Consider the following 25,315-nt stretch of genomic DNA (forward strand, 5'->3'; position numbering starts at 1 on the left):
TTACGGGTGGTGCAGGTTGCACAGTTCCTCAATAACATGAAGCAGTCTGTTTTTACCTCTAGACAAAGAAATACTATATCATAAGCCATGCTAAAGTATTTGTACCTCCAGCACTTTTAACATTTTGTCCCATCATAAACACCAAACTTAAAGCGGCAATATGTAGCTTCCCAAAGATTTTCCGAGCCCCCCCTATAAGATTATAATAAAATCCCCCCCACACCCTCCCAAGAAAAGAAAAAAAAAAAAATCAACACATCGTTCAACCAGACATAAATCTATACACACATTTTGTTTTCAAACTCCACTGAAGTATATTTCACACTTCAGGTTGCAACAAAACACACTTCAAACCATCTTTACAGTGAAACACTTTGGGAACCACTAGGCTATGGAAAGAAGCTGGGGAACTTGATTTTTTCACACACATTATTATTATTATTTCACATTATTGCTTTGGCTTCTCTTATATTTTTACCAATGCCTGTCATGCAAGTCAAACAAGGTAGTCAAACAGCAGCTGGTCATGCCAGCTGATCTGTCAAGCAGCAGCATCTACTGTATATATTTTTCTCCTGAAGTTAGCGTCTTTATAGCCTCCTCTTGGCATTAATTAGTGAGACAGTTGGAGACAAATAAACAGAATGTACAAGTATTTGGAGATGATTGCTACCTTTAATATTATGGTGCAGGGTCATGGGACATGGTTATAAATGTTGGCATAATCAATGTTAACAAAAATGAATTCATTATCATAACATTGTGAAAGGGTTGAAGTTATTGTCTGATGAATTGACCTTCCTCTGCATGTGTGTGTTTCCTGGATGACTCATCCTTCTTCTTCCTGCTGCTGAGATTGCTCTGCTGCAGCCTGTAGGTTTTCCTGGCTTGAACTCTCTCCTTCTCCAGAACCTCTGTATCGTCCAGAATTTCCAGGCCCGGGATCTGACTGATTACGTAAAGTCTGAGGGGGAAAACACCACAGGTACAATAACAATCCAGTCAACATGAACAAGATGTTTAGCTGCCAATGCATCTTTTATAATGAGGGAAGATGGGAAATGGTATAAAATTACATTGAAAGAGAAGTCAGGACTTCAGGGTAGGTGTTGAATCCTGCTGAAATTTATAATATTTGAATTTATAATTTATATAATATTTGACCATTTTCTGAAAAGTTAGGCCCCAAGTAGGAGATTTCTGACAGTTATTTCTGATTTGAGCTTTGCTAGAGTAATCTGTCCAGCAGAGGGCTCTTCATTTGCTTTGCTAAGATAGTTAGTTAGAAATGTACTGAGAGAAAACTCCATATGTGAAACAATTCAAATTCAAAAATACATTATTGATCCCTAAGGGGAATTAAATGGCAACCAAAATAGATTTTATCTCTCAATGGTTGGATGTTTAAATAAATGATTAATAATTTTAAAGTTCTGATTGGTTGAAAGGGTGGGAATAGCAAAGAACAAAAGAGGAGTGAGGACCCCTGGAACATAAAGAGCAAAAGAGGAAGAGAACAAATGGAAAATGAAAACTAAACTTGTTCAACGTTTTAGTTCAGAGTTTGTTAGTGTATTTAGGAATGCAGCAGGACTTCTCAAAGCTGTGTCCTGCATGAAACAGTAGCTGAAATACAGGGCTGGCCCAAGCCTCCACAGGGCCCTAATTGAAATTGGGTTAATAATAAGCCAGTGAGCTGTGAGCTGTGAGATGTGAACTGGATGTAATCAACAGTCAGATTATTAGATCATTGCTAAACTTATTGCATCTCTGAGAGTAATGTGTACATTTTATTCTATATGCAAATAGGATACATTTATTGGCTGATTTACCTGCACCAATTTCCTTAACTTTGGTGAATGGCCGATGCTTACATGTGAAGCCAATCTTATCCACCGATATTATCTACCTCAGCAAAAGTTTAAAAATCAGCCTCTGTCCTCTTCTGCTCTACAGTGAAAAGTTTGACTGAAAAGACTGGTCCACCAGGTCATGTCAGCATGTTTGCAATTAAAAATTATTCACTCCACTGTAGCTAACTCAGTGACTTTCTTGCTACAGTTAGCAACATTTCAGACAGAAACAAATTGGTATCGGCCAAAATCAAAATCGCTAGGTCTGGCTTTTTAAAGATCGGTGATTGGCCAGAAAACTGCAATCCAAATTAAGATGGTATACACACACATATTCAAGACATTCTTTGACTAAATTAAATTATCTTAAGCGTTACTCCAATAGCTAAAAATGTTATTCATACCAGGTGAGTCTTTCTCCCCTGAAAATGTGGATTGGTACTGGACTGATTCTGTGCCTTCAAACAATTTTAATTGTCTGTGTCTCACTGTAACTTTCATCCTTCTGTCCATAGACTGATGGATGGAAGACATAGTGAGATATTACTATCTCACTGTATCTGCCAACCTTAGGTCTACAGAAGGTACAGAAGGTGTCTCTCTGTCTGCAAACATAATATATCGATGGAGACAGAGGAAGGTATCTGTCTGTGGAAATGTCTCTGTGTACCTGAGTATTAAGTTAAAATTAAAACTAATATCACTGAACATTGTTATTTTTCAGGAAACAGCATCAAGGGCTGAAGCGGGTCCAGCAGCTCCTTTTGCCACCTAGAGTATTTTTTCATAGGTGAGGACTATGAGAACTATTTCAGTAATGCCTTTACAAAACATATTTGGTAGTTTACAGGCACCTAATCTAAAAATGGAATATGTACTTAAAAACAAAAGGGTAATTTTAAACTGTTTTTTAAACAAAAGCTGCAAACGGAAAAGTGACATCAAAACCAACAGGACAACTTATGCAAAACACTAGGACAACAGTGAACCTGTGTCTCCATTTTCCTCCTTCATGAACCAGTGGAACGTTTAAAATGGTAAAATTACACATTTACACACAATCAGTTCTCCATCGCTCCTTTTCTGTTATTTTCTCTGTCTGTCTCTGTATCTGTCCTGTCCATTTCTAATAGACAGACCGGAGGACAGCGACAATGAAAGAAGGTCTGTCCACTAAATCTTTCCTTTTCATCCTGTCTGTCTTTAACTGACATAAATGCAGTTTGGAAACTTTTATATTTAGGTACTTTTGTTTTAGTACCCAAACTAAATCGCCCCTGACTGCCTTTGACGGTCAGGGGAAACTTGGGCCTCATGACAAATAATCTTTACTAAACAATCAATTAATTGTATTCAAGGTCATGTTATCATGATTGTAAATGTATCAGCTATGTTTTTAGGTCTGAGTGTTTTTCACTTTGGTTGCAACACTTGACTTCTGTGTAACAAGCAAATATTGCTGTTGCAAAATACTATATTTTGTTTTGCTTCAGTTTGTCAGATTTAAATTGACAATAAAATCAAGTGATTTTAAAATATACTTCTATATTTTTTTAAATTAAAACAACATTTTTTTGAGAGTTTGGTAAATTAAGTTGCAAGTTCACATTTAATCTTTTAAAAGCTATCAAACTATGCAGTTTCATGAAATACTGTAAAATGACAACTTTTTGTAATTCTACTACAGGACAACTGTAATTTTATTATGATAAAAATGTGATGAAATCACAGTAACCATGTTATATAATTACTATGCTATTTTAAAGAAATTACAGTAACACTAATCAAATTACAGTAACAGCAATTACAGGAAAAACTGTAATAAAAGCCCAGTCAAACTGTAATAGAATTACAGTAAAGCTACTGTCAAGTAGCCTTACAGTGTAATTTCTTTATCGTAAAAATTACAGTAACTGGCTGGCAACCCTGTAAATTCTACAGTGCCTTATTTTACAGTGTGTGGTAGGCTGGACTATTTTGAAGTTTCTTGTTACTAATTAAACACTGACTTTAAAAGTTTTGTTCAAACTATTAATTTAAACTAGCTTAAATGCATGTTCAAATGGGTTGTCATATGGCAAGAGTTAATACCTTTTGTAGTAAAGTGCGTGCAGTGTACATGTAAAAGTAAATGGATAACAATTTTGAAAGTACAGTTCTGTTGTACCTTTTCTAATTGTTGAGTTTTCTTTCTACCCTTTCACCCAGTCCTGTCGTAAAACACTTAATATTTTTTGCACTTAAAAAAATGTCTTTGAAATAACGTAATTAAATCATGGAAAGGATTTCCACACAATTAAATAGCTTTCTTTCAGCATGAAACATGTTTGTTAAGCTAAATTAATTTTCCTGAGTTGGATCAACTTAATTAAGTAGTGTGAAGGTACCACTGTAAAATAAGTTGGTTTCAACTAAATTTGCATTCATTTTAATCAAGTAAAGTCAATGATTTGGTCCAAAACATTGCAAATTAGTTGGGCTGGCTCTTTTAATCACATTGGGTCCAACAATAGTAAATGAGTTGAATAAACTTTAATAAATTAAGTTGAGCCATTTGCTTTAAATTGGAGTAACAGAATTACATAGTGCTGAAATAAAGCAAAGTAATCTGGTAGAAATCTTTTCCATGATTCTTTTCATGTTAATCCAAAGAGTTATTTTTTTCAGTGAGATGGAAAACTAGCTAGAGCATTTCTACGGACTAAGTTAACATGAGTGGAGCTCCAAGGAATGAAAATGATGGCCACAAACTGGACACATATTTTGTTCCTCGCCTTGGAGATGAACTACTAGACCTTCTTGTTAGCAACGATTCAGACCCATCAAAACTTCCATCTCATCGAAGGAGCAGGACTAGTTACAGGTAGCAACTCTGACATTATTCACAAAGTTTGAGTTAACTGTAGACTGATTGTAAATTGTATCAGCCCAGCTGCCTAGCTTATATCTCCTTTTCTCTCTGTCGGTGGTACAGCAGTGATGTCAGGGATTGGAGGCTGAGTTATAGTCACGCTTTTGACGATCAGGGTCGCTGCCAGGAAACTTGGGCCCCATGACAAAAAATTTAACTGGGCCCCCTGTTGTTAATTTTTTTGAGTCTATTTGACCCATACAAAGTGGCACAATTTTAGGTGCATGCAACTGTCTTGGTTTCCTGTCATGACAGTTTGTTATGAGGCAGATAATCTGTGAAAACATGAATCTCCTCCATCTCCTCCCTGACCTACTACTGATGGCTAAAGATTGTGATTTACAGCGCTAAAACCGCCTCCTGCCTCTGATAGGTTGTCTCTAGAGAGCACTGGGAGAAGGCAGAGAAATTAAATTATTCTCAGATAATCTTTCAATTCATTGACAGACTTGACAAATGTGTACTTTTTGTTCATAAAAGTTGCATATTGCAGCTTTAATTTCACGTAGGAGGGGACGGGTCAGGAGGGACGTGGCAACAGATATCTGTAATTTAAATGCAAGCTAAGTCAGGACTATTTGGACCTACAAGAGGCTGTTTTTATAAAGACTGTCACTAATAAATATATTGTTTTACTGTGTAATTGTAAAAAGAGCAGTGAGACAGGAAAAATTGACAGACTCCCTGGAATGATGCTAACTAGCTTGTTACTGTAAACAGTGTTGCTCACCTTTTCAACTGGGACAGGAAGGAGGGATTATTCTGATATCAGGGTTAGAGCTGCTGCAGACTGACACATCTGTTAAGTGTGGTAAAAGGTACAGGTACAACCAGGGGCGCAACTGCATACTTTCTGAGGTGTGTGCGAATATGTCATAAGTGCCCCCTCCAATCCCCAGGTTTAATATGTCCATACAGCTCTCCCTTATTCATGCATTTATAAAATACAGTAATTAAGTTAAAAGCATCATGGTATTTACGTTTTTGTTGCCTCCCTAATGTTATTATTCCTTGTGTGAATAAATTGCAGCCTAGAAAACAATTTAAAAAGAATTAAACAATATATAGGCCAATATATTTTGTCATTTAATATATAAGTGAGCCAAACAGCCACTTCCACCAGCCTCTACAACCGCCTATGGGCTGCAGGTCTGAGGCATTTTGTTATAAGAATGCGTGTCCTTCATTCTTATAGCTTAATAGGAAGTCAGGTTATCCAAACTGGCAACCCATGTTGATAAAATAATAGTGAAATAACATTGACCACAAAACACTATTTATAAAAGATATCAACAGTTTTCATACATAGAAAGCCCTAACAAACTAATCCCTGAAAAATGAAAAGTTGAACACCAGCTGTGCTTTGATTACAAATGTGTGCAAAACTTTGTTAGTATTCTGCTGACGTTGAAAAAACTATTTTGCAATTACAGTGTTAATATTAAATAAGAAATAGCATTAGAATCACACATGAATAGGTTTGTTTTCATGATAAATCTTTAAAAAACATGCTACTTCACTATCCTCCAACTACTTCCTGTTGTTTGTGGTTTTTGCCAGTGGCATCTGGTTTGTGGATCATGTGACTCGTGATGCGAAAAATTGTTTCCATTGCAGTTTTGCAAAATAAACCAATTTTGATATGGCCAAAAACCACCTCATCTTAGCACCAATACCTTTTGGTGCTACAAAAGTAAAGAAAACTCAAATGAAGTTTTTTTTTAATTGACGCGTCTCATTAAGTTAATTTTCGAAATGTTAAGTAGCACAGTTATGTTGTCATGTAGCCAGTAAGGGAAAAGGTTGTTTTTCTATGGTGTAGCTAAACATTTGGTGTCAGTTATAGATCTTCTCTTGCAGATTGTTTATTGAACATGATATTTAAAGCATGTGTTATTTATCAAAAGCCCACAATCTGAACAAAAAAGGAAAACCCACCGGTAGTCTATATATTGGGACAGACTTCCTCCATTGAAGTAGCTAGGTGCAGCCTCGTTGTTCATCATACTGAGGACCCTGGAGTTGGAAGGGAACACAATCATCAGAGAACAGAAGATGCTCCACCTCACCTGCCTGCACACCATGAAAAGATGGCTAACTTGATGTTGGGGAACTTTCGCCGAATTTCCTCCACAAACACAGGTAGATTATTGATCTTGTTCTTGTTGATGCACATAGCGGTGATGCTTGGCATGTAGGGGAACTTGACATGAGATGTGTAGTTGTTGCAGTCTAGAATCAGAGTGCTAAGCTTCTCCAGCCGCCCCAATAGAGCCGGATTCCAGTAAAAATTGAGTTAAGGAGAAAACACTGAAAAGAAGTTAATCACTTACAATCTAAGAAATAATTCTGTAAATTTACAGTAAAATACTGGCAGCTACAGATGCCATATTCTTCTACAAATGAACAGTAGCTGTACAGTAATTTATTCTGACAGTAGATTACAATTAAAGTGAGTACAGTGTTGATACTGTGAAAGAACGTTAAAATACTGCCATCTGTAGCTGCCAGCATTTTACTATTCTTTCACAGTATCTATAACTGTACTTGCTATAACGGTAATCTTCAGTCAGAATAAATTACAGTACTGTGCATTTACAGTAGCTGTAAATGCGTCCGGAGCTGCCAGTATTGTACTGAAAATTTACATTTTAAATCCTGGAATTACTTTTTGAAGTAGTTTTCTGTTAACATAAATACTACAGTGGCTGACACGTGCAAACACGCAGCAAAAATGTGAAAAACAAATACAACAAAGAGGAGATGCAAAGAAAAAAACCACAAATAATATGCAGCAAACAAAGAAGAGATGAAAAAATTGTTGAAAATGAGAGTGCTCCAGACTACTACAACAGTTGTGTCCAAATTCAGTGTCTGCATACTTTCAAGCTTTTTCTTTCAAGGGCTTGAGAAATGGTCCTGTCTACGAAAGAGGGGTCCTTCGAAGGCCACGAATATTGACGTGGCCTTTAAAAATGTTGGCTTCAATAGCTGACCAAAACCTCCAACTACAGAGTTGAATAACACCAACTATGTAGGGAAACTAACACTCTTATCTTTGAATTAGACTGAAGAGTTCAATTAACACTGTATTTTTAATATACAACACCAAGACTAGAAATCTAACACTTTTGATTTTACGCTGTAAATTTTGATCCATTCCCTAAAAGATTTATTATAGAAAGTCTTTTGTTCTTTCCATTTAATATTGACTTTAAATGCTGATTCACTAAGATGCAAATACAAGTAAAATGTCTTGCCTAGGAAAAATACTGTATTGTACAATTATTTTACGGTAGTGTACTGCCAGTCAGCAATCTTGGTTGTGACAACAGAAGAAGACATCAAATTTAATAATATTCTACCGTATTTCATAATATAATGTTACTGCTAAAATTCTGCTGTAAATTTCCAGAAATGAGTATCGTTCACTAAGTGATGAACTGCTGGCAGAACATAAAATCATCAATCGTAGTGGTCAATCACAAATATAGACTCTTACCAAGGTAATGGTATCATCCAAGGTTCACATGCAGACCAAAAATGGCTATTTAATTGATTTGATCTGCCAGAACAGGAATCTATTCATCCATCCATCCTTATATCCTTATATTTGTCCATCCATGGAGGTCAAGGAACTGTTGAGGAAGAGGAACAGCGCAGACACAGAGAAATAACAGATTCCGTTTTCAGCCACAGGGATGTAACACAGGTCCAGACACAGGGACCTGTATAGCTGCGCCAAGGCGAACTACAAGATTGAGGATGAATTCAGCAGCAACAACACCTGTCCTTAGCACTGAGAACCTGCTCCCCCGAACAATACCATCATAAAGTTTGCTGATGATACCACAGTGGTGGGGCCGATATCTGGAGGAGATGAAACCGCATACACAGTGGAGGTGGAATGATTGTCTTTCTGGTGCACCAACAACAATTTCTCTTTGAACACCTTCAAGTCGAAGGAACTGATCATCGACTTTATGAGTGTGACGGCCCTGCTGTGCGGTCCGGTATGCATGTGTGTTATGTGACTGTCAATTAACCTATCAATTAAGGTCCTCTAAGTGGGAGGCGCTTCCATTATGCGGCCACCTGGTTGGTACTTAAGGAGCGCCGTTCCATTCCATTGAGCCACCTCCCGCTTCCCCTGGTTGAAGCAAGCAAGCACGCCGCAGACAGCCATCCAGTCCAGACCAGGTTGGGGTCCGGACTTCCTGGTGTGGAGGGACCAGGCATGATCGCCCCATCCGAGCTACCATCTGATGCCGATGTCTAGACTATTTTTGATTCTTTTAAATAAATGCCTTTTATAGGCTTAAAACACTGCCTGTTTCCGTGTCCCCCCAGTTTTTTGTTGCAACCAGTCGTAACAATGAGGAATAATCAGGACATTCAGCCCATCGTTATAAATAGGCAGAGGGTGGAGATGGTGCAAAATTTCAGTTTCCTGGGCAGCTACATCAGTGAAGACATGGAATGCTAACTCCACTTCCACCCTGAAGAAGTCCTACCAGAGAACAAATCAACAGAAAAAGGATACTCATCCAAGATATTGTAACTCAGGTCCAGCACCTCGAGCGTGTCTGTCTGCATCAGTATGCTGTCATATGGGATCTCTGTCAGGCCTTGATAGGCAAAAGAAAGCCAGTGGAAACCCAAGGCTTGGTTGACCTGCTTGTGCTCAGCTGTGGTCTGTAGCTCCATGACAAAAGAACTCCACTGTGTAACTTCTGCTGCTTCTTCCCTCTGGAAAGATCACTCCATGACCAGCCTCAACAAGAAACAGAACATGGAATGGTTAACATTCATCAATGAGCACAGGAATGACATGCAAACATACACTGTATTTTATTGATATGTGTTTTGGTATTTTATCAAATCTGTTACTGTAACCCTTTCAGACCAATAGATATCCTTTCCAATGGTAAAATGGATAATAGACAACTTCTTCCCACAAATCCGGTATTAGCACATTCTAAATTAGTAGTATGTCAGATTAATTGGCCTCTCTAAATTCTCCCTAGGTGTGAGTGTGTGTGTGTGTGTGTGTGTGTGTGTGTGTGTGTGAATGGTTGTGTGTCCATTCACACACACACTGTGTGTTGCAACACTGCAACACATTGTCGCAGTGTTGCCGTGCGACAGACTGGCAACCTGTCCAGGGTGACCCCGCCTCTCGCCCGGAACGTAGCTGGAGAGCCACCAGCAACCCTCCTGACCCCATTAGGGACAAGGGTGAACAGAAAATGGATGGATGGATGGAAATTAGTATGGAAGGAGATGCATAAAATATGTGGGATGTCACATTTAAAACAGCTGCATTCCTCATTGTTAATTTGTAGATCCACCTCTGCCATTGTTAGAACATTGGTTCAGTCCAAAGTTTACAGGAGCAACATCAGTGCTGTAAACGTCAGAGCCACTGAAGTGAAGAGGTAGCTGTGGTTCTCAGCACTTACTTTCACTGCTCAATAGGAAAAAACACATTAACAGCAAAAATCAGACTGCAGTTCATTATTTTATTAGTTTGGCTGAATCATGATAAATCAATACCAGTAAAACTGTCTACATTGCTTTGATAGTCAAACTTTTTTGTTGAAAGTACCAAATATCTCAATTATATAAGAGTATTCCCTTTACCTCTTATGTTAAAGAGAAGAGTTTGAAAAGGGAGGGACTAAGTACTACAATTAGCTGACAGCTCACTGTGTGGGAGCCGAGGCCAGAGAGATAGAGAAAAACAGAAATGTATGCTTTTATTTCTTAACATCTTCAAGATAGAGTCTCTAAAACAACACACACACATACATAATCTGGATATTTTCTATAAAAACTCTGGTCTTTGAGAATCGATAAGTTGGTAGGAATAACAAAGATTTGGGAAGTATCACAAGTTAAACCTAATGCTCAAAAATCCAGGACATGGCAAAACTAAAAAATGATTTAAACAAAAAGCAACTTATAATTTAAATAACACATAACTTATATTGAGAGCCACTACAATAAATCAATATTTATGGGGAATTTGATCAAGTGGAGTTACTCATTAAGACTTGTTTTTATTAGGCTTAAATTTTTATATAGCTGAAGCAGAGATTATATCCGTGCCACTGAACCAAACTCATACCTAAACATTTAAATTTTAGTTAGACTTTTATGGGTCTCAGTAGTTTGCTTGTTGAGAAAAACACACGTTTGAGCATTACCACTTACTGGTTATTTTTGGTCTTGCAGCTTGAACACATTTCAAACTTTTTAAACCACATTTTACGTTACATTTCACTGTAACTTTGCTAACCCCTCCAAAATTGCTTTTAAAAATTGTCCCTGTTTAACGTCCCTCCCAATAATAAAATTGGATTTCCTCCCGTGGTGATGATGAATGGTTGAGAATACTGTCATACAATGGGAAATATACTAAAGAATCTAGAGGAAAATTTACGCACTATAAGATAGTACATAGATTTTACTTCACCCCATCCAGCTTTCATAGAATAGGTCTACTCACCAACAACCTATGCTGGAAATGCAAAACGGAATCGGGAACCTTTATACATGCGATCTGGGAATGTAAATGCATATCTCAATTCTGGAAAACAGTATTACAACACATTTGAAAGTGGATGTCTATCCACTTTCAAATGTGTTGTAATGCTGTCTACCCATGTCACCAAGACTATGCTTTTTGGGGGACCAAAGAGTGATGCCTAATATATCAAAACATCAAAGCACCGTGGTGCAGGTGGGGACTGTCATGGCTGCCAGAATAATCCTTAGACTATGGAAATCTTAAACTGTTCAGAATGTTAAAAGCTGGTTGGAATTAATGTTGGAAATAGCATCATATGAACAAATGCTGGCCAAACTACAGTATATAATGACATAGAAGACTTGAAAAATCCTGGAACTGTTTTCTCTCCTGCAATACTGAACCAAGTAAATTCCTTTAATGAACTGCTGAAAAATATGGACGAGTGACTACTTCTGTTTACTGTGGTTGTTTCTACTGCCATCAAAGATAGTTAATATTCTGTGAAACTTTTATTGACTTGATATGAGATGACCTGGTTGTTTTGTTTTACTTTGTTTTATTTATGGTTTGTTTTGTTTTGAGAGTGTGTGGAAGAGTTAGAGGAGGTTATATACATATGTATTCTGAAGCAGTAAAAAGATTAATACCAAAAAAAAAAAAAAAACTCTGTTATTTTAGATAATTATCATCATGAAGACTGCGGAAAGTGCTTTGGTAGAGTAACGGAAAGGAAAGGCATCTTGCAGATCAAAGTTGATTGGCATATCAGACGCTTAAATAAAAGCGGAAGCTGAGGCGCTGGAATTAACAAGTGAAGCCTACATTCTAGATTAGATTAGATCAACGTTATTGTTCCCTAGTGGCAATTTGCTTTGCAGATAGAAAGAACAATATTGCAGATAAATACATAAAAAATTACAATAATAGTGCACCAGAACATACATATAGCACACAGTTCAAACATATACCACCACAGTTTGTTTGGGCTTCTTAGTATCCCCCTGAAAACTTGCTAAGGTCACTGGTTGGGGCGCAAGGTACACCGTGTTTGTTGTATTAAAAAATGTAAATTGACAGGAAATGTAAAAATATTACTGGGTAATTATGTTACCTTAGCAATGCTAAAACACATCATTCCATCCATCCATCCATCTTCTTCCGCTTATCCGGGGTCGGGTCGCAGGGGTAGCAGCTTCAGAAGAGAGGCCCAGACTTCCCTCTCCCCAGCCACTTCTTCCAGCTCCTCCGGAGGAATCCCAAGGCGTTCCCAGGCCAGATGAGAGACATAGTCCCTCCAGCGTGTCCTGGGTCTTCCCAGTGGAACGTGCCCGGAACACCTCACCAGGGAGGCGTCCAGGACGCATCCTGACCAGATGCCCGAGCCACCTCAACTCACTCCTCCCGACGTGAAGGAGCAGCGGCTCTACTCTGAGTCCCTCCCGGATGACTGAGCTTCTCACCCCATCTCTAAGGGAGAGCCCAGCCACCCTACAGAGAAAACCCATTTTGGCCACTTGCATCCGCGATCTCGTTCTTTCGGTCATGACCCAAAGCTCATGACCAATCCGCCTGTCGATTTCACGCTCCCTTCTTCCGTCATTCATGAACAAGATCCCGAGATACTTGAACTCCTCCACTTGGGGCAGGACACCCCCCCTGACCCGGAGAAGGCACTCTACCCTTTTCCGGTTCAAGACCATGGCCTCGGATTTGGAGGCACTGGTCGCCATCCCAGCCACTTCACAATCGGCTGCAAACCGCTCCAGCGAGAGCTGCAGATCTTGTCCCGGTGAAGCCAAAAGGACCACATCATCTGCAAAAAGCAGAGATTTGATCCTAAGGCCACCAGAACGGATCCCCTCAACACCTTGGCTGTGCCTAGAAATTCTCTCCATAAAAGTAATGAACAGAATCGGTGACAAAGGGTAGCCCTGGCGGAGTCCAACTCTCACCGGAAACGAGCCCGACTTACTACCGGCAATGCGGACCAGACTCTGACACCGGTCATATAGGGACCTGACAGCTCGTATCAAAGGGCCCGGTATCCCATACTCCCGGAGAACCCCCCCGCAGGGCTCCCCGAGGGACACAGTCGAATGCCTTCTCCAAGTCCACAAAACACATGTAGACTGGTTGGGCGAACTCCCATGCACCCTCCAGGACCCTGCTGAGGGTGTAGAGCTGGTCCAATGTTCCACGACCAGGACGAAAACCACACTGCTCTTCCTGAATCCGAGGTTCGACAATCCGACGGACCCTCCTCTCCAGAACCCCCGAAGAGACCTTGTCAGGGAGGCTTAAAAGTGTGTCCCCCCTGTAATTGGAGCACACCTTCCGGTCCCCCTTTTTGAACAGGGGGACCACCACCCCAGTCTGCCAATCCAGGAGAACTGCCCCCGATGTCCATGCGATATTGAAGAGTTGCGTTAGCCAACACAACCCCACAACATCCAGAGCCTTAAGGAACTCTGGGCGGATCTCATCCACCCCCAGGGCCCTGCCACCAAGGAGCTTTTTGACCACCTTGGCGACCTCGACCCCAGAGAATGGAAAGCCCAACCCAGAGTCCCCGGGCTCAGCTTCCACAATAGAAGGCATGTCGGTGGGATTGAGGAGGTCTTCAAAGTATTCTGCCCATCGGCCCACAACATCCCGAGTTGAGGTCAACAGCACATCATCCCCACTATAAACAGTGTTGGTGTTGTACTGCTTCCCCCCGTGAGACGCCGGATGGTGGACCAGAATTGCCTCAAAGCCGTACGGAAGTCTTTCTCCATGGCCTCTCCAAACTCCTCCTACCCCCGAGTTTTTGCCTCAGCAACCACCTGAGCCGCATCCCACTTCACCCGCCGGTACCCATCGGCTACTTCCGGAGTCCCACAGCCCAAAAAGGCCCGATAGGACTCCTTCTTTAGCCTGACAGCATCCCTCACCGAAGGTGTCCACCAACGGGTTCGAGGGTTTCCGCCACAACAGGCACCGACAACCTTGCGGCCACAGCTCAGATGAGCCACCTCGGCAATGGAGGCACGGAACACGGTCCACTCAGACTCCATGTCCCCCACCTTCCCCGGGACGTGTTCAAAGTTCTGCCGGAGATGGGAGTTAAAGCTCCGTCTCACAGGGGATTCCACCAGACATTCCCAGCAGACCCTCACAGCATGTTTGGGCCTGCCAGGTCTGACCGGCATCCTCCCCCACCAGCGGAGCCAACTCACCACCAGGTAGTGGTCAGTGGACAGCTCCGCACCTCTCTTCACCCGAGTGTCCAAGACATATAGCCGCAAATCCGATGAAACGATGACAAAGTCAAACTGCGGTCTAGGGTGTCCTGGTGCCAAGTGCACATATGGACACCCTTATGCTTGAACATGGTGTTTGTTATGGACAATCCATGATGAGCACAGAAGTCCAACAACAGAACACCACTCGAGTTCAGATCGGGGGGGCCGTTCCTCCCAACCACGCCCCTCCAGGTCTCACTGTCATTGCCCACATGAGTGTTAACCCAGTAAAAATATTACTGGGTTATTATGTTACCTTAGCAATGCTAAAACACAGTCTTAAGAAAAACAAACCAAAAAATAAAGTTAAAATAAATATAATTTCTTTTCACATCTGTTAAATCCCAATTAGGTAATTCGCCAGTGGATCTAAAAACACATTTAGAACAGAACTAAATAAATGCCCTAGGCAGCTTCTTAAGGCCCTCAGATCTTCAGGGGCCTCATAATTTCTAACATTTTAACACAGACCACTGATATTGAATTTTAACATTTCTCTAGTCAGAATAACAATGTTGTTAAATTAGATTGAATGATTTCAGGAGGGATAGATTAAAAGATTTAAATTATTTAACATTTCAATTAAAAATTTTAAGGAGCTGATAAATTTACTTTGTAAAAAGTGTAAAGAACAATCTTGAGTTAGCAACAGTTTGATGTTGCTAACAGACAGAGGTCTGTTTGTTCACAAATATATTTGTCTGTGATCACAAATATATTTGTGAATATATATTTGTTATCTCAGCAATTTACAATTACCTAAAACCTTGCTTTTAATGTTGGACAATTAAGCTAGAGCTCCTCTCCCATATTCCATTAAATCAATGTTGAAATGCTGTTAGTGGTGCTGATGTTCTTAGCAGAAAAATGGGACCCTAAATCAAATTGTGCTCAAGGACTCATGCAAACTTGGACTGGCCCTGCATTAGGAGCTAAATCTGCTACACTGCGCATGCCACTGCTGGATACAGAGAAATATACGCGGAGATTCAACTTATGGGATTTTAGAGAACAAGCCTTTCCATTTCTTGACTGTTAATTTTGTAAGCTCCACAGAGGCTACTTTGTCTAGTTGCCAGAGCTTTAAGGAACACATTTTCTTGATTGCATCACAGCAACTACTGGATAGACGAAGCATTTGATATGGCACAGTCTGAAGATTGTAGCGCTGCAAAAAATAAAAAATAAATACAGCATACTCCATGACTACGAGGCGAGCTCTACAGCTGGCCGCGCACCAATGCACCACTGAGGAACACATACATAAACTTTATCAATACAAACACAGCCATGCACTGGGCTAGATGATGTAAGATGTAAACATACAGCTGTCCAGAAAACTGAAATTTGGTACCATCTCCACCCTCTCCCCATTTATAACTCTGGGCTGAATGTCTGGTTTATACCCCCTAATGTCAACAATCAGTTTCTTCGACTTGAAGGTGTTCAAATGGAGGTTGTTGTTGGTGCACCAGATAGTCATTCCACCTCCACTCTGTACACAGTCTCATCTCCACCAGAGATGAGCCCCACCACAGTGGCATTTATGATGGTATTGTTTGTTTGGGTGGGGCTGTAGTCATGGGAGTAGAACGTGTAAACTAGGGGTCTAAGCACAAAGCCTTGTGGAGGGCTCATGGCTGAGGACAGGTGGGTTCCTACTCTCACCCTCTGGGAGCAGTCTGTCAGAAAGTTCACGAGATCCAAAAGCAGTTGCTGTGGGGGGGATCCCCACAACAGCAGATGTTGTGGGGGAGAGACCCGGATCCCCCAGGTCCCTCACCAGTCTGCTCCGATTAATGGTGTTAAAAGATGAGCTGAAGTCCAGTAAGAGCAGCTTCACATAGTTCCTTTGTTGTTCTTCGTTTGTCAATGTGGTGTGATGGTGGAAGACATGGTGATGGAGCTCTGAGTGAGGGACTGATAAAAGATGCTGGGAAAAATGCCAGCAGCCGATGTGTACAGACTTTCAGAACATAAATAGCTTTATTTTTGTTACTATTTATATTGATCAGATAACAAATACAAGGTTGCAGTGTAGTAGAAGTATGAAACAATGCCACCCCCAGTTAAGCTAGCAGGCAGTTAAAGCCAGTGTTTTTGACCATTTTTGCAGGATATTTGCAATAAACTTAGAGTCATGCATTTTAGTTGTGGGTTTTGAATCTCCACAATCATGGAATTGCAAAAAACGTATAAAAGGTCATTATAAAGCCTGACCTGCTGATTCCGATGTTGGCCAATACCAGTTTTTTTGTGTGTAAAGTCAGCTTGGCAACAAAGTTGCTTCTAGCAACTGTGAGGTGGCTTTTGTTATTCATGCACGTGTAGGCGTGACCTGATGGGCAGGTCCATCAAACCAGCTGAGAAGATCCGTCTCACATGCAAGTATTGGCTGATATCCCAAAAGTAAGGAAATCAGGCACCGGTTTATCAGTACAGCAAAACTATCCAGGAATAACCTGGTGATCTGTGTATTTGTCAGCACGATGAAAGACAATGGAACAATGTAGAAGTGATAATAAAGTTAATCAAAGATAAGAAAATAAAACCTGTGGTCAAGAATCTCCTCAGATCATAACTTCCTCTAAGTACATGTGGTCACGTGTTAAAAAGCAGGTGGAGAAACAGAAGCCAATATATTGATAACTCTAAAATCTAAGAACAGAAGAATCAATCACCATCCAGAAGCTCATATGCATTTATTTTTATATTCAATCAAAACCAAGTTTAAGTATCTCAAAGAAAAAAAGCATAAAAACTAGAAAATCCATTTGCAGCTTTGACTTCACAATATTTACTTTACATTCAGATCATTAAGGATGTCCAGGCATAGTCAAGACATTATAGGATTAGATGTAGATGTACCATTGTTAATATTCTAATATCAGTTAGCACAAAATACCATCTAAAAGTATGTATTAACCTGATTTTTTTGTCTTATTTATGGCACAAAAAACTATTTCAGTTACCTAATGCTTTAAATTTAGTACACTGTGGATACATATTTTGTGTGGACTCACCGAGCAGAGAATGACATGCTGGATCTGTTCAGTGCCTGAGAAAGCCTGAGAACGGCTCCCAGCCTGCATAACATGGTTTCTTTCATGCTCTGCTGGGAGATCACATGATGGAGATAATCACATTACTGCTTACCCGTGTGGTTCAAACCCACTGCCCTGATCTAAATAATGCAGCCTGGGCTTGGACAGCAACTGAGAATCAATTAAACAGACTTTAAAAAGGGAATTCTCCAAATTCTGCTCATATGCACAGTCAAAGTACAATTTGAGTTATTTTCACTTGGCCATTTTAATGAAACAAAAGTAAAGAATTTGACCATTAAATTACAGTTCATAAATGTGGAAACATAATTAAACTCGGATGAAGTCAATAATATATACATAACAAAAGAAAAAGAAAAAATGTTCAGAGATGAAATGTTCTGTTGCAGTATGTGTGAAAAAATTTCCAACGGTTTTCACACCATCAGAAAACCAAAAGTCGTTAAATACTGAATACTTTAATTGGTTAAATAAAGCACAGTGTTCTAAAGTTACTTTAGAGCTACAATAAATCATAAAATCACAAAATTAGGCCATAAAGAAGACCCCAGTGGTCCTCGGTGACAGGTTATGTCCTGAGCATCAATAGCAGCTTATCTCGCTGCGCCGTGTCATCCCCAAGGTTTAACTGAGCACACGAAGCGATGAGCTCTGCTCCTCTTGCAGTCTCTAATTTGCCACTTGGAGTTTCTCCACACCAGCACACACTTCCTGTTTCTCTTCATTTTGGAGCGAGAGGGGTTCTTCCTCCAGTTAGTATAGCTGACAGGCTCACCGCCCGCCCACTCCCACCATTCTTCACTCTCCCTGCTGTTCAGACCTTAAATGATAGAATAGACCTTTTTATTTAAAAATAAGAATTGGTCAAAGTGCTATGCAGCTTACCATAAAACACACAAAAAGTATCAGTTCAGTCACGCTGAAAGTGAATATGGCTTTTTAAACATATTTTAAGGGTTCATTTGCACCAACCCTTGGGAGCTAGGGAGCGACAAACCTGCAAGTTTGCCAAAAATCCTGTGTGGCTCTTTGATACTGAAATTTCCCACATTCCTTGAAAGCAGCTGTTTGTACCAACTGGTTTTTATTCCCTTTACACCTAAATCACACATAATGTTAATCTTTTTTCCACTTTAGTTTAATATTTTGTCAACAGAATCTCCTACTTGATGGGCCTAAGAACACCTTCTCTTGGTAGGTTTATAGATGGATTTTGTTTAGGGATATTAGAGTGGAGGTGGCTAAATACATATGCGCACCACACTTTTAAGATTAAGTGTAGAAAATTTTAAAATCATGTCTTATGAACAATCTGAACCTTATGAATGTGTATGCAATGCAATATTTAAAATGAAACATTCGTGTTCAGGTATATTCTAACAGTAAATATACTATTATTACGTCAAGGTGATGTAATAATACTACTACATCATCTTGTAATATTATTACAAGATATTTATTACATATATATCATCTCAAACACCTTCACTGCAGAGCACTGACCTATCCAGAAAGGCTTTCTTCCACTGAAGTCCCACAACCAGTCCATGTCAGATTTAGACAGAACACTTGCAAGATTTCCCATGAACCTGATTTCAAAAACAAGTAAACAATATCAACACTATTAAAGTTTCAAATGACAGATTACAAACAACAATGAATGAGTTTGTATTTTTCATGGATCCCACCACCACACATTATCCAGTTAAACCCATAAACCCTGTGATAACAGAATGTTTAATAATACCTTTCTCTGCAGGCCCTGTTAGCTGCAGTCCATGTGAGCTTGGGCTTAGTGCTGACGATGTAACAACGTCCTCCTTGAAAAGTCCAGCCCTGAGGACACATCTGAGCACCAAGGATGGGTAGGAATGTGGAGATAGAAACATCCATTAAGTTTTCAGGCAAACCAAACTTGTTCTATGCCTGTTTTGTTCTCTTGGAAATCATGACTGAAATACAACTATGGACCTTGGCAACAGTTTCCTCCAAATGGGTCACAAGATAACAAAAATCGTTATTGTATAATAAAAGTGAGGCTGAGTGCCCTGCGACAGACTGGCGACCTGTCCAGAGTGTACCCTGCCTCTCGCCCGGAACGTAGCTGGAGATAGGCACCAGCAACCCTCCCGACCCCATTAGGGACAAGGATGAACAGAAAATGGATGGAGGTTCACAGTCACAAATATATAGATAGAACCCTACTAGTATTATCAACTAGTATTATCAAGTAATACACTTGTCATACACTTTGTTCTGTCCAGGGGGTCTGGGCTCTCAGGCCCCCAGGACTGCTTTCTGGAGGCTAGACTCTATTGAGGTTTCAAGTTTTACCCAATTGCTAACATTTGCCCATGTCTCGTGTAATGCACCAGTTTGATGCTTTGAAGCTTACTGGAAATTGCCTGCGCTGTAAGCAACCATCCTCCAAATGCTAATCCAAACAATGCGGCTGTTATTGTTAATTTGGAAGTGTGACCAACAGGACTGAACAACTTTGTTTACATCCTCTGCTAACATTGCTAAAACTACAGGAAAACTACCTTTTGAAAACAGCACAAAAAGTCAACATCATTGTTTACAACTGCTCCTTCTGTTCGCCGATTGGTCCAGTAGAAAAGTCAACTTCTGAGACATCTGACTCCTGGTCTTCCACCTAGGGTTGTGTCTTGGTGGCAACTCTGGTTTTTCTTAACATTCTGACCAATTTTCCCTCATTTGATATTGACAGTTTGGCACATTTGGGTGTTCTAATTTAACAATAATCCAAGTTCAACACTAAGTTTCTGGAATGCTTCTGACCTCAACCAAACTGAAAATTGGCAGACCACACTTAGAAATATGGGTAACCAATTTAAATTAGCTTTTCCTTTTGTGCTAATAAAGTAGTCAAAAACATAGCCAGGTGGGTCACAACATTGTTGATGGTTTCTAAAGCCCAGATACAATGCAATGGTAATTCAACACTGACTTATAGTCAGAATGGTTGATTTTTGGTTGAGGTCGACAAATGATGGTGGATCAACCAAACAATCATCCAATTCTAGCCAAGTAACCAATGTTTAAAAGATGTTGTTGAATCTATGTTTTGTGGTTGAAATCTAATAAATGAAATGCCAATGTCTGATCGTCTGATTGATGTTGAATGAATGTGTGCTGCTTTGTCACACCACTCCCCCTCTTCTTCTCCTCTTCTGAGCATTTTGTTATTGAGTGGGGGTTAATCATATTTTAAATTAAGCACTGTTGAGGACAGTAGGTTGTGGTTCCTTTCTGTACATTTTCTTACTTGTCCATAAAAATTATTACTGACTGTTTGCGTGTGATATACTAACACAAAAACATCTGCAACTTACTACAAGAAGTGAAGCAGTCCACCGCCCCTATTTTCATGAGAGGGATGTCCCAACCACACAGCCACTTCACTGTTGGCTTGTTTGCAAATGATGTTAATTCAATGTTGAATTATGATCACAAAGGTTGAATTATTGGCAAGTTTGACAATTGATGGTGGATAAACCATCAAACAATCATTTATTAATTGTAGCCAATGAACTAATGTTGAAAAGATGTCATTGAATCAATGTTGTTTTGTGGTCTATTTCTAATGATTGAAAGGCCAATGTATAATCCAGTGTTTTTCAACACTGGTCCTCAAGGCACACTGCCCTGCAAGTTTTAGGCATTTCCCTAATTCAGCACACACAATTGTAATTGATGGCTGATTAACAGGGTTTTGCTGAAATTAAAACATGCAGGTCAATTTTACTTAAACACCACCAGGTGTTTTGAAGCTTTTGTTGGTAAAAGTTAAAGTGACAGAGGTGTAATTTGGAGTTAATTGTAGATTACTTTAAACAAGGAAGTGCGATGGAAGAATTAGAAAATTCAGATAATTGTAGTACGAGTAGTGATTGTTGTAAAAGAAATGCAAAAACAGAAGACTGGCAAACAGTAAACCGAGTAAATAAGAAAATGAAAGGAATTGAATCTGATGAAGAAAAAAGAAAGGACAATAAAAGAAATTAATTAAATCTATTCTTAGATTCCAGAACCCATGTGCTTTGAATCCTTTAAAAATAAGTGAGGCAATATATATAACAATAGGTGAGGTAAAAGCAGACAAAACATTAAGAGATGGTAATCTATTCTGTGTGTAATCTGAACGCCTCCCGGGTGCGGTATCGCCCCCGTTGAGAAACGCTAGCATAAAGTCTGTAATGTAACCTTTATTAAGTTCCACAGAAAATCATAGTGTCTGCCCTGTCAAATGAGGACTTTGTAAAAAAGGCTGCAAAATACAATGCTGAGTGGATCAACATGACAGAATGAACAAAAGAAAGAAGGGTTCTCTTTACTCACAATAAAACACATGAAACCAACTCACATGTCCTCCTGCTCGCCCTTTCATTTGTGCTTTCAGTTCATCTTTTGGAGTGTTGGACTTTGCTTCAGTAAGAAGTCCAGGTACTTGGTGCTGTGGTTCCCTGCTAACCACCCGGACGTTTGCCTTCCTGCTCTTTCTAGATGGGGACGTATCATCATGTACTAGCATTTGCATAATTCCATGATACTGAAATACAATAAACAATGATATGAGATCTGTCTTTAGCCTTCAGTGATACGAAACTGGAATCAGCTGCTACAGCTACTTACTGTGTAAATCACATCTGTCTCATTGTGGAATATCGATGAAGGTGCAATCTAAAACAAATAAAACACAGATCTGTTTTCAGATTAACCTGTTCATACAGAAACTGGTCATATAGGGTTGAGGATGAGATAAACTCAAAAGGCTTACAGATTTGAGATTGCTCACAACTCTGAGTGTCTTCTTAGGGAGATGTTCTCGTGGTGATGAGATGCTGTCTCCTCTGCTCCATATGACAGATTGTGTAGCAAGAGGAAGTTTCTCCAGACGAATGGATCCATGCTGGGGATATGCATCTGATCGAATCTCTTTTCCTCCTAGAAGAGGAGCTTGTTGATCCTGATTTGGCCAGCATTGTCCTGTCAGAATTTACAAGGCAAGTCAGATTTTTTACAAGAAAAAATGTTGGTTAGTAAAATGCATAACATCTTTTACCATTTCCTGAGTCTCTGATTGTGAGTTCAGCCTTGCTGATTCTACCAATTACTGTGGCTTCAGGAGAAACTAGCAACACCTCAAACCTTTCATCAGCCTCCTCAATATGGTCTTCAACTATCTCAGTTTGCCAACTTCGCTTTGCCACTCCTATAGAAACATAAAAAAAAAATATTGAGAATTTAAACTGATAATATACTGATATACAGTGCATTACAAACGTGAGTACACCCCTCACAGTTCTGCAGATATTTAAGTATATCTTTTCATGGGACAACACTGACAAAAATCACACTTACCACAACAAAAAGTAGTCTGTGTGTAGCTTATATAACAGTGCAAATTTATTCTTCCCTCAAAATAACTCTATAAACAACCATTAATGTCTAAACCATGGCAACAAAAGTGAGTACATTGAGTACTTTGACTCAAGTACAAACTGGAATTGATAAATACCTCTTTTGTATTTTAAAAGTAAAATGTAAGCTCCTTGAAAACTACCTGGATCAAACTGGATCAGGGAGGAAGGATTTGTACGAAAATCTTTCCCAGCATTTGCAGTCCCTTCAATCACCTGGAAAAGAAACAACAACTTCACTATTACAGCCATGTTCAAACTGGTGATTCAGTTTCAATAACCAGTTCCAAGGGTGGTAAGGGCCAATCTATTTCTATGCTATGTACTCTGCATAACTGTGGTCCACAAAACAAAACCAAAAACAACTGACCCAGGATGGCAGAGGGAACCTTGGAAGGAGGGGCAGAAACAAAACAAAAACAAAACTAGAGTTCATAATAAAGAGAGTCTGATGTTAAGGTGTTGAAAGAAAACAAGAGTCTGATGTTCTGACAATGAAGGAGACGAGAAAATCTGAAGTCCTGGCAACAAAGGAGACGAAGGAGTACGATGTCCAGCCGTCAAAAGTGATGCAGGAACCTCGGTGGTCGCTGACGTGGGAGCTAAGGCCTTGGACATAGGCAACGAGGGAGTTCAAGTCTTGAACATAGGCGAAGAGGGAGCTGAGGCCTTGGAAGGCGATGAAGGAGAGCCCACAGGGACCCATGAAGGCTGGCTGTTATTGATGTACAAATCTATGATTAGTGCAGTCGTAAATAAAGTGCTTGTTAATAAAGTGCAAAAATTGCTATTGTTACGCCCCCCCAAGGTCTAGGGGTCCAGGGGCAGTAACATAAAAATGTCCAGAGAAAAAAGGGGTTAAATAAAAAATGTGATTTATTACAAAAAAGGTGGCTTCACAGAACAACATAACCAAATCCAAACAAAAGAAAAGGGTTAACAAATTCAAGATTGGGTAAATGCAAATTATATTACTAGAGGTTCAAACAAATCAGTCTAAAGGTAACTCAAAACCAACCCAAAAGAAAGGACAAAAGGGAGCACCAAACCTCCCAACACAAGCCTCTAGCTTGTACAAAGCTTAAAGCAGATTCAAACTACTTAGCAATAGCAAGAACAAAATTAGTCAAATGGCCCAAAGCAGTTGGCAAAAAAACAAATGTGGGGGTCAGCTTTACAAAGCGTCTTCCTGCTAGCTGCCCCACTGGAGGAATGTTTCAGGAGCCTTTTAAAGGAACAGGTGAGGCTCATCAGCATCTGATTGGCTTGCCATGCTCTGCTGATCCAATGGGGTGTGGCTCCTGCAGCTTCCAGGCAGCCAATCAGAAGGGGTGCTGTCACAGCTGGTCCTGCATAACAAAAGAAAACAAGCATGCACAGCCTCAAGAGGCCAGGGGCCGTAACAGCTATACTTTGACTTAAGTAAAAATAGTTCCAGTACTGAAGATGTCTTCATTACATTTCCTCCCTCCTCTCTTAAAAGCACAGTACCTCAGTCCTCTGCTACCCTGACTGGATAAACAGTCAGCAACCACATTAGACTTCCAATGGCTTGTACTGGACCATGACGTTAAACGGCTGCAGAGACAAGTACTATCCAGCGATGTGGGCGTTGGCATCCCTCATTCATCTTAACCATGGGAGGTTGATCTCTAGGATGAAGTGACGTCCCAGAAGATAATACCCGAGGGCCTCGATAGCCCACTTAATAGCCAACCACTCCTTTTCCATTGTTGAATATTTTGTCTCCCTGTTCCAACAGCTTCCGACTCAGAAACACCACAGGTCTTCTTTCACCACCCACCTCTTGTTGCAGGACAGCTCCAAGGCCCACCCTTGAAGCATCTATTTGTAAGATGAATGTCTTAGTGAAGTCTGGTGTGTGTAAAACTGGATGAGTACAATCCTGCTTCCTTGAGGTCTCAATCGCAGTCTTCTGTCCAGCACACATTCTTGGGGGCTGCACCTTTGTTAGAGGGTTCCCAGAGGGTCAGACTGGGCCCCCACACCTCCACTGCTCTGAGCCTGAACACCGGATCGCCACACGGTTGCGTGCTCAGCGACTTCTCTACACCCTCTACACTCATGACTGTGTCTCCAACCACCTCAGCAACAAGATCATAAAGTTTTCAGATGACACGACTGTTGTTGGTCTCACCTCAGACGGGAAGGGGGAGCTGGAGAACAGGGATGAGGTGAAGCGGCTGTCAGAGTGGTGCAAAG

At 40.2% G+C, this 25,315-nt stretch overlaps 2 protein-coding genes across 6 annotated transcripts in view; both read right to left on the reverse strand.

Moving 5' to 3' along the window:
* Nucleotides 1-655: 655 nt before the first annotated feature.
* On the reverse strand, nucleotides 656-17,689 carry LOC122820129 (leucine-rich repeat-containing protein 72). Its single transcript, XM_044097309.1, has 5 exons — nucleotides 17,607-17,689; nucleotides 9,308-9,538; nucleotides 6,864-7,046; nucleotides 6,703-6,780; nucleotides 656-964 (listed from the first exon to the last, which is right to left on the reverse strand). Exons 2-5 carry the CDS (start codon nucleotides 9,469-9,471, stop codon nucleotides 778-780), a joined length of 612 nt encoding a protein of 203 aa, XP_043953244.1. The 5' UTR covers nucleotides 9,472-9,538; nucleotides 17,607-17,689; the 3' UTR covers nucleotides 656-777.
* frem1a (Fras1 related extracellular matrix 1a) overlaps nucleotides 17,269-25,315 on the reverse strand; it is a 54,108-nt gene continuing 46,061 nt past the window's right edge. For all 5 annotated transcript variants that reach the window (XM_044097306.1, XM_044097303.1, XM_044097307.1 and 2 more), the window contains 8 exons: nucleotides 23,236-23,308; nucleotides 22,735-22,884; nucleotides 22,450-22,658; nucleotides 22,305-22,352; nucleotides 22,036-22,221; nucleotides 19,396-19,496; nucleotides 19,152-19,237; nucleotides 17,269-18,468 (listed from right to left, as the gene is read on the reverse strand). In XM_044097306.1, the coding sequence (XP_043953241.1) occupies nucleotides 18,260-18,468; nucleotides 19,152-19,237; nucleotides 19,396-19,496; nucleotides 22,036-22,221; nucleotides 22,305-22,352; nucleotides 22,450-22,658; nucleotides 22,735-22,884; nucleotides 23,236-23,308 (1,062 nt within the window). In that variant the 3' untranslated portion in view covers nucleotides 17,269-18,259. The remainder of the gene's footprint in view (nucleotides 18,469-19,151; nucleotides 19,238-19,395; nucleotides 19,497-22,035; nucleotides 22,222-22,304; nucleotides 22,353-22,449; nucleotides 22,659-22,734; nucleotides 22,885-23,235; nucleotides 23,309-25,315) is intronic.

The sequence above is a fragment of the Gambusia affinis genome, linkage group LG18 (genome assembly GCF_019740435.1).
Source record: "Gambusia affinis linkage group LG18, SWU_Gaff_1.0, whole genome shotgun sequence".
Classification (NCBI taxonomy): Eukaryota; Metazoa; Chordata; class Actinopteri; order Cyprinodontiformes; family Poeciliidae; genus Gambusia; species Gambusia affinis.

Bases quoted from the DNA above. Each gene is read 5' to 3' on its own strand.
- LOC122820129 (XM_044097309.1), bottom strand. From the start codon at position 9,471: ATGGAGCTACAGACCACAGCTGAGCACAAGCAGGTCAACCAAGCCTTG. The intron at 6,781-6,863 runs GTTAGCCATCTT...TTCCAACTCCAG, and splicing joins CGAAAGTTCCCCAACATCAA to GGTCCTCAGTATGATGAACA. The intron at 965-6,702 runs GTGGGTTTTCCT...TTTCCCCCTCAG, and splicing joins TCCCAATATATAGACTACCG to ACTTTACGTAATCAGTCAGA.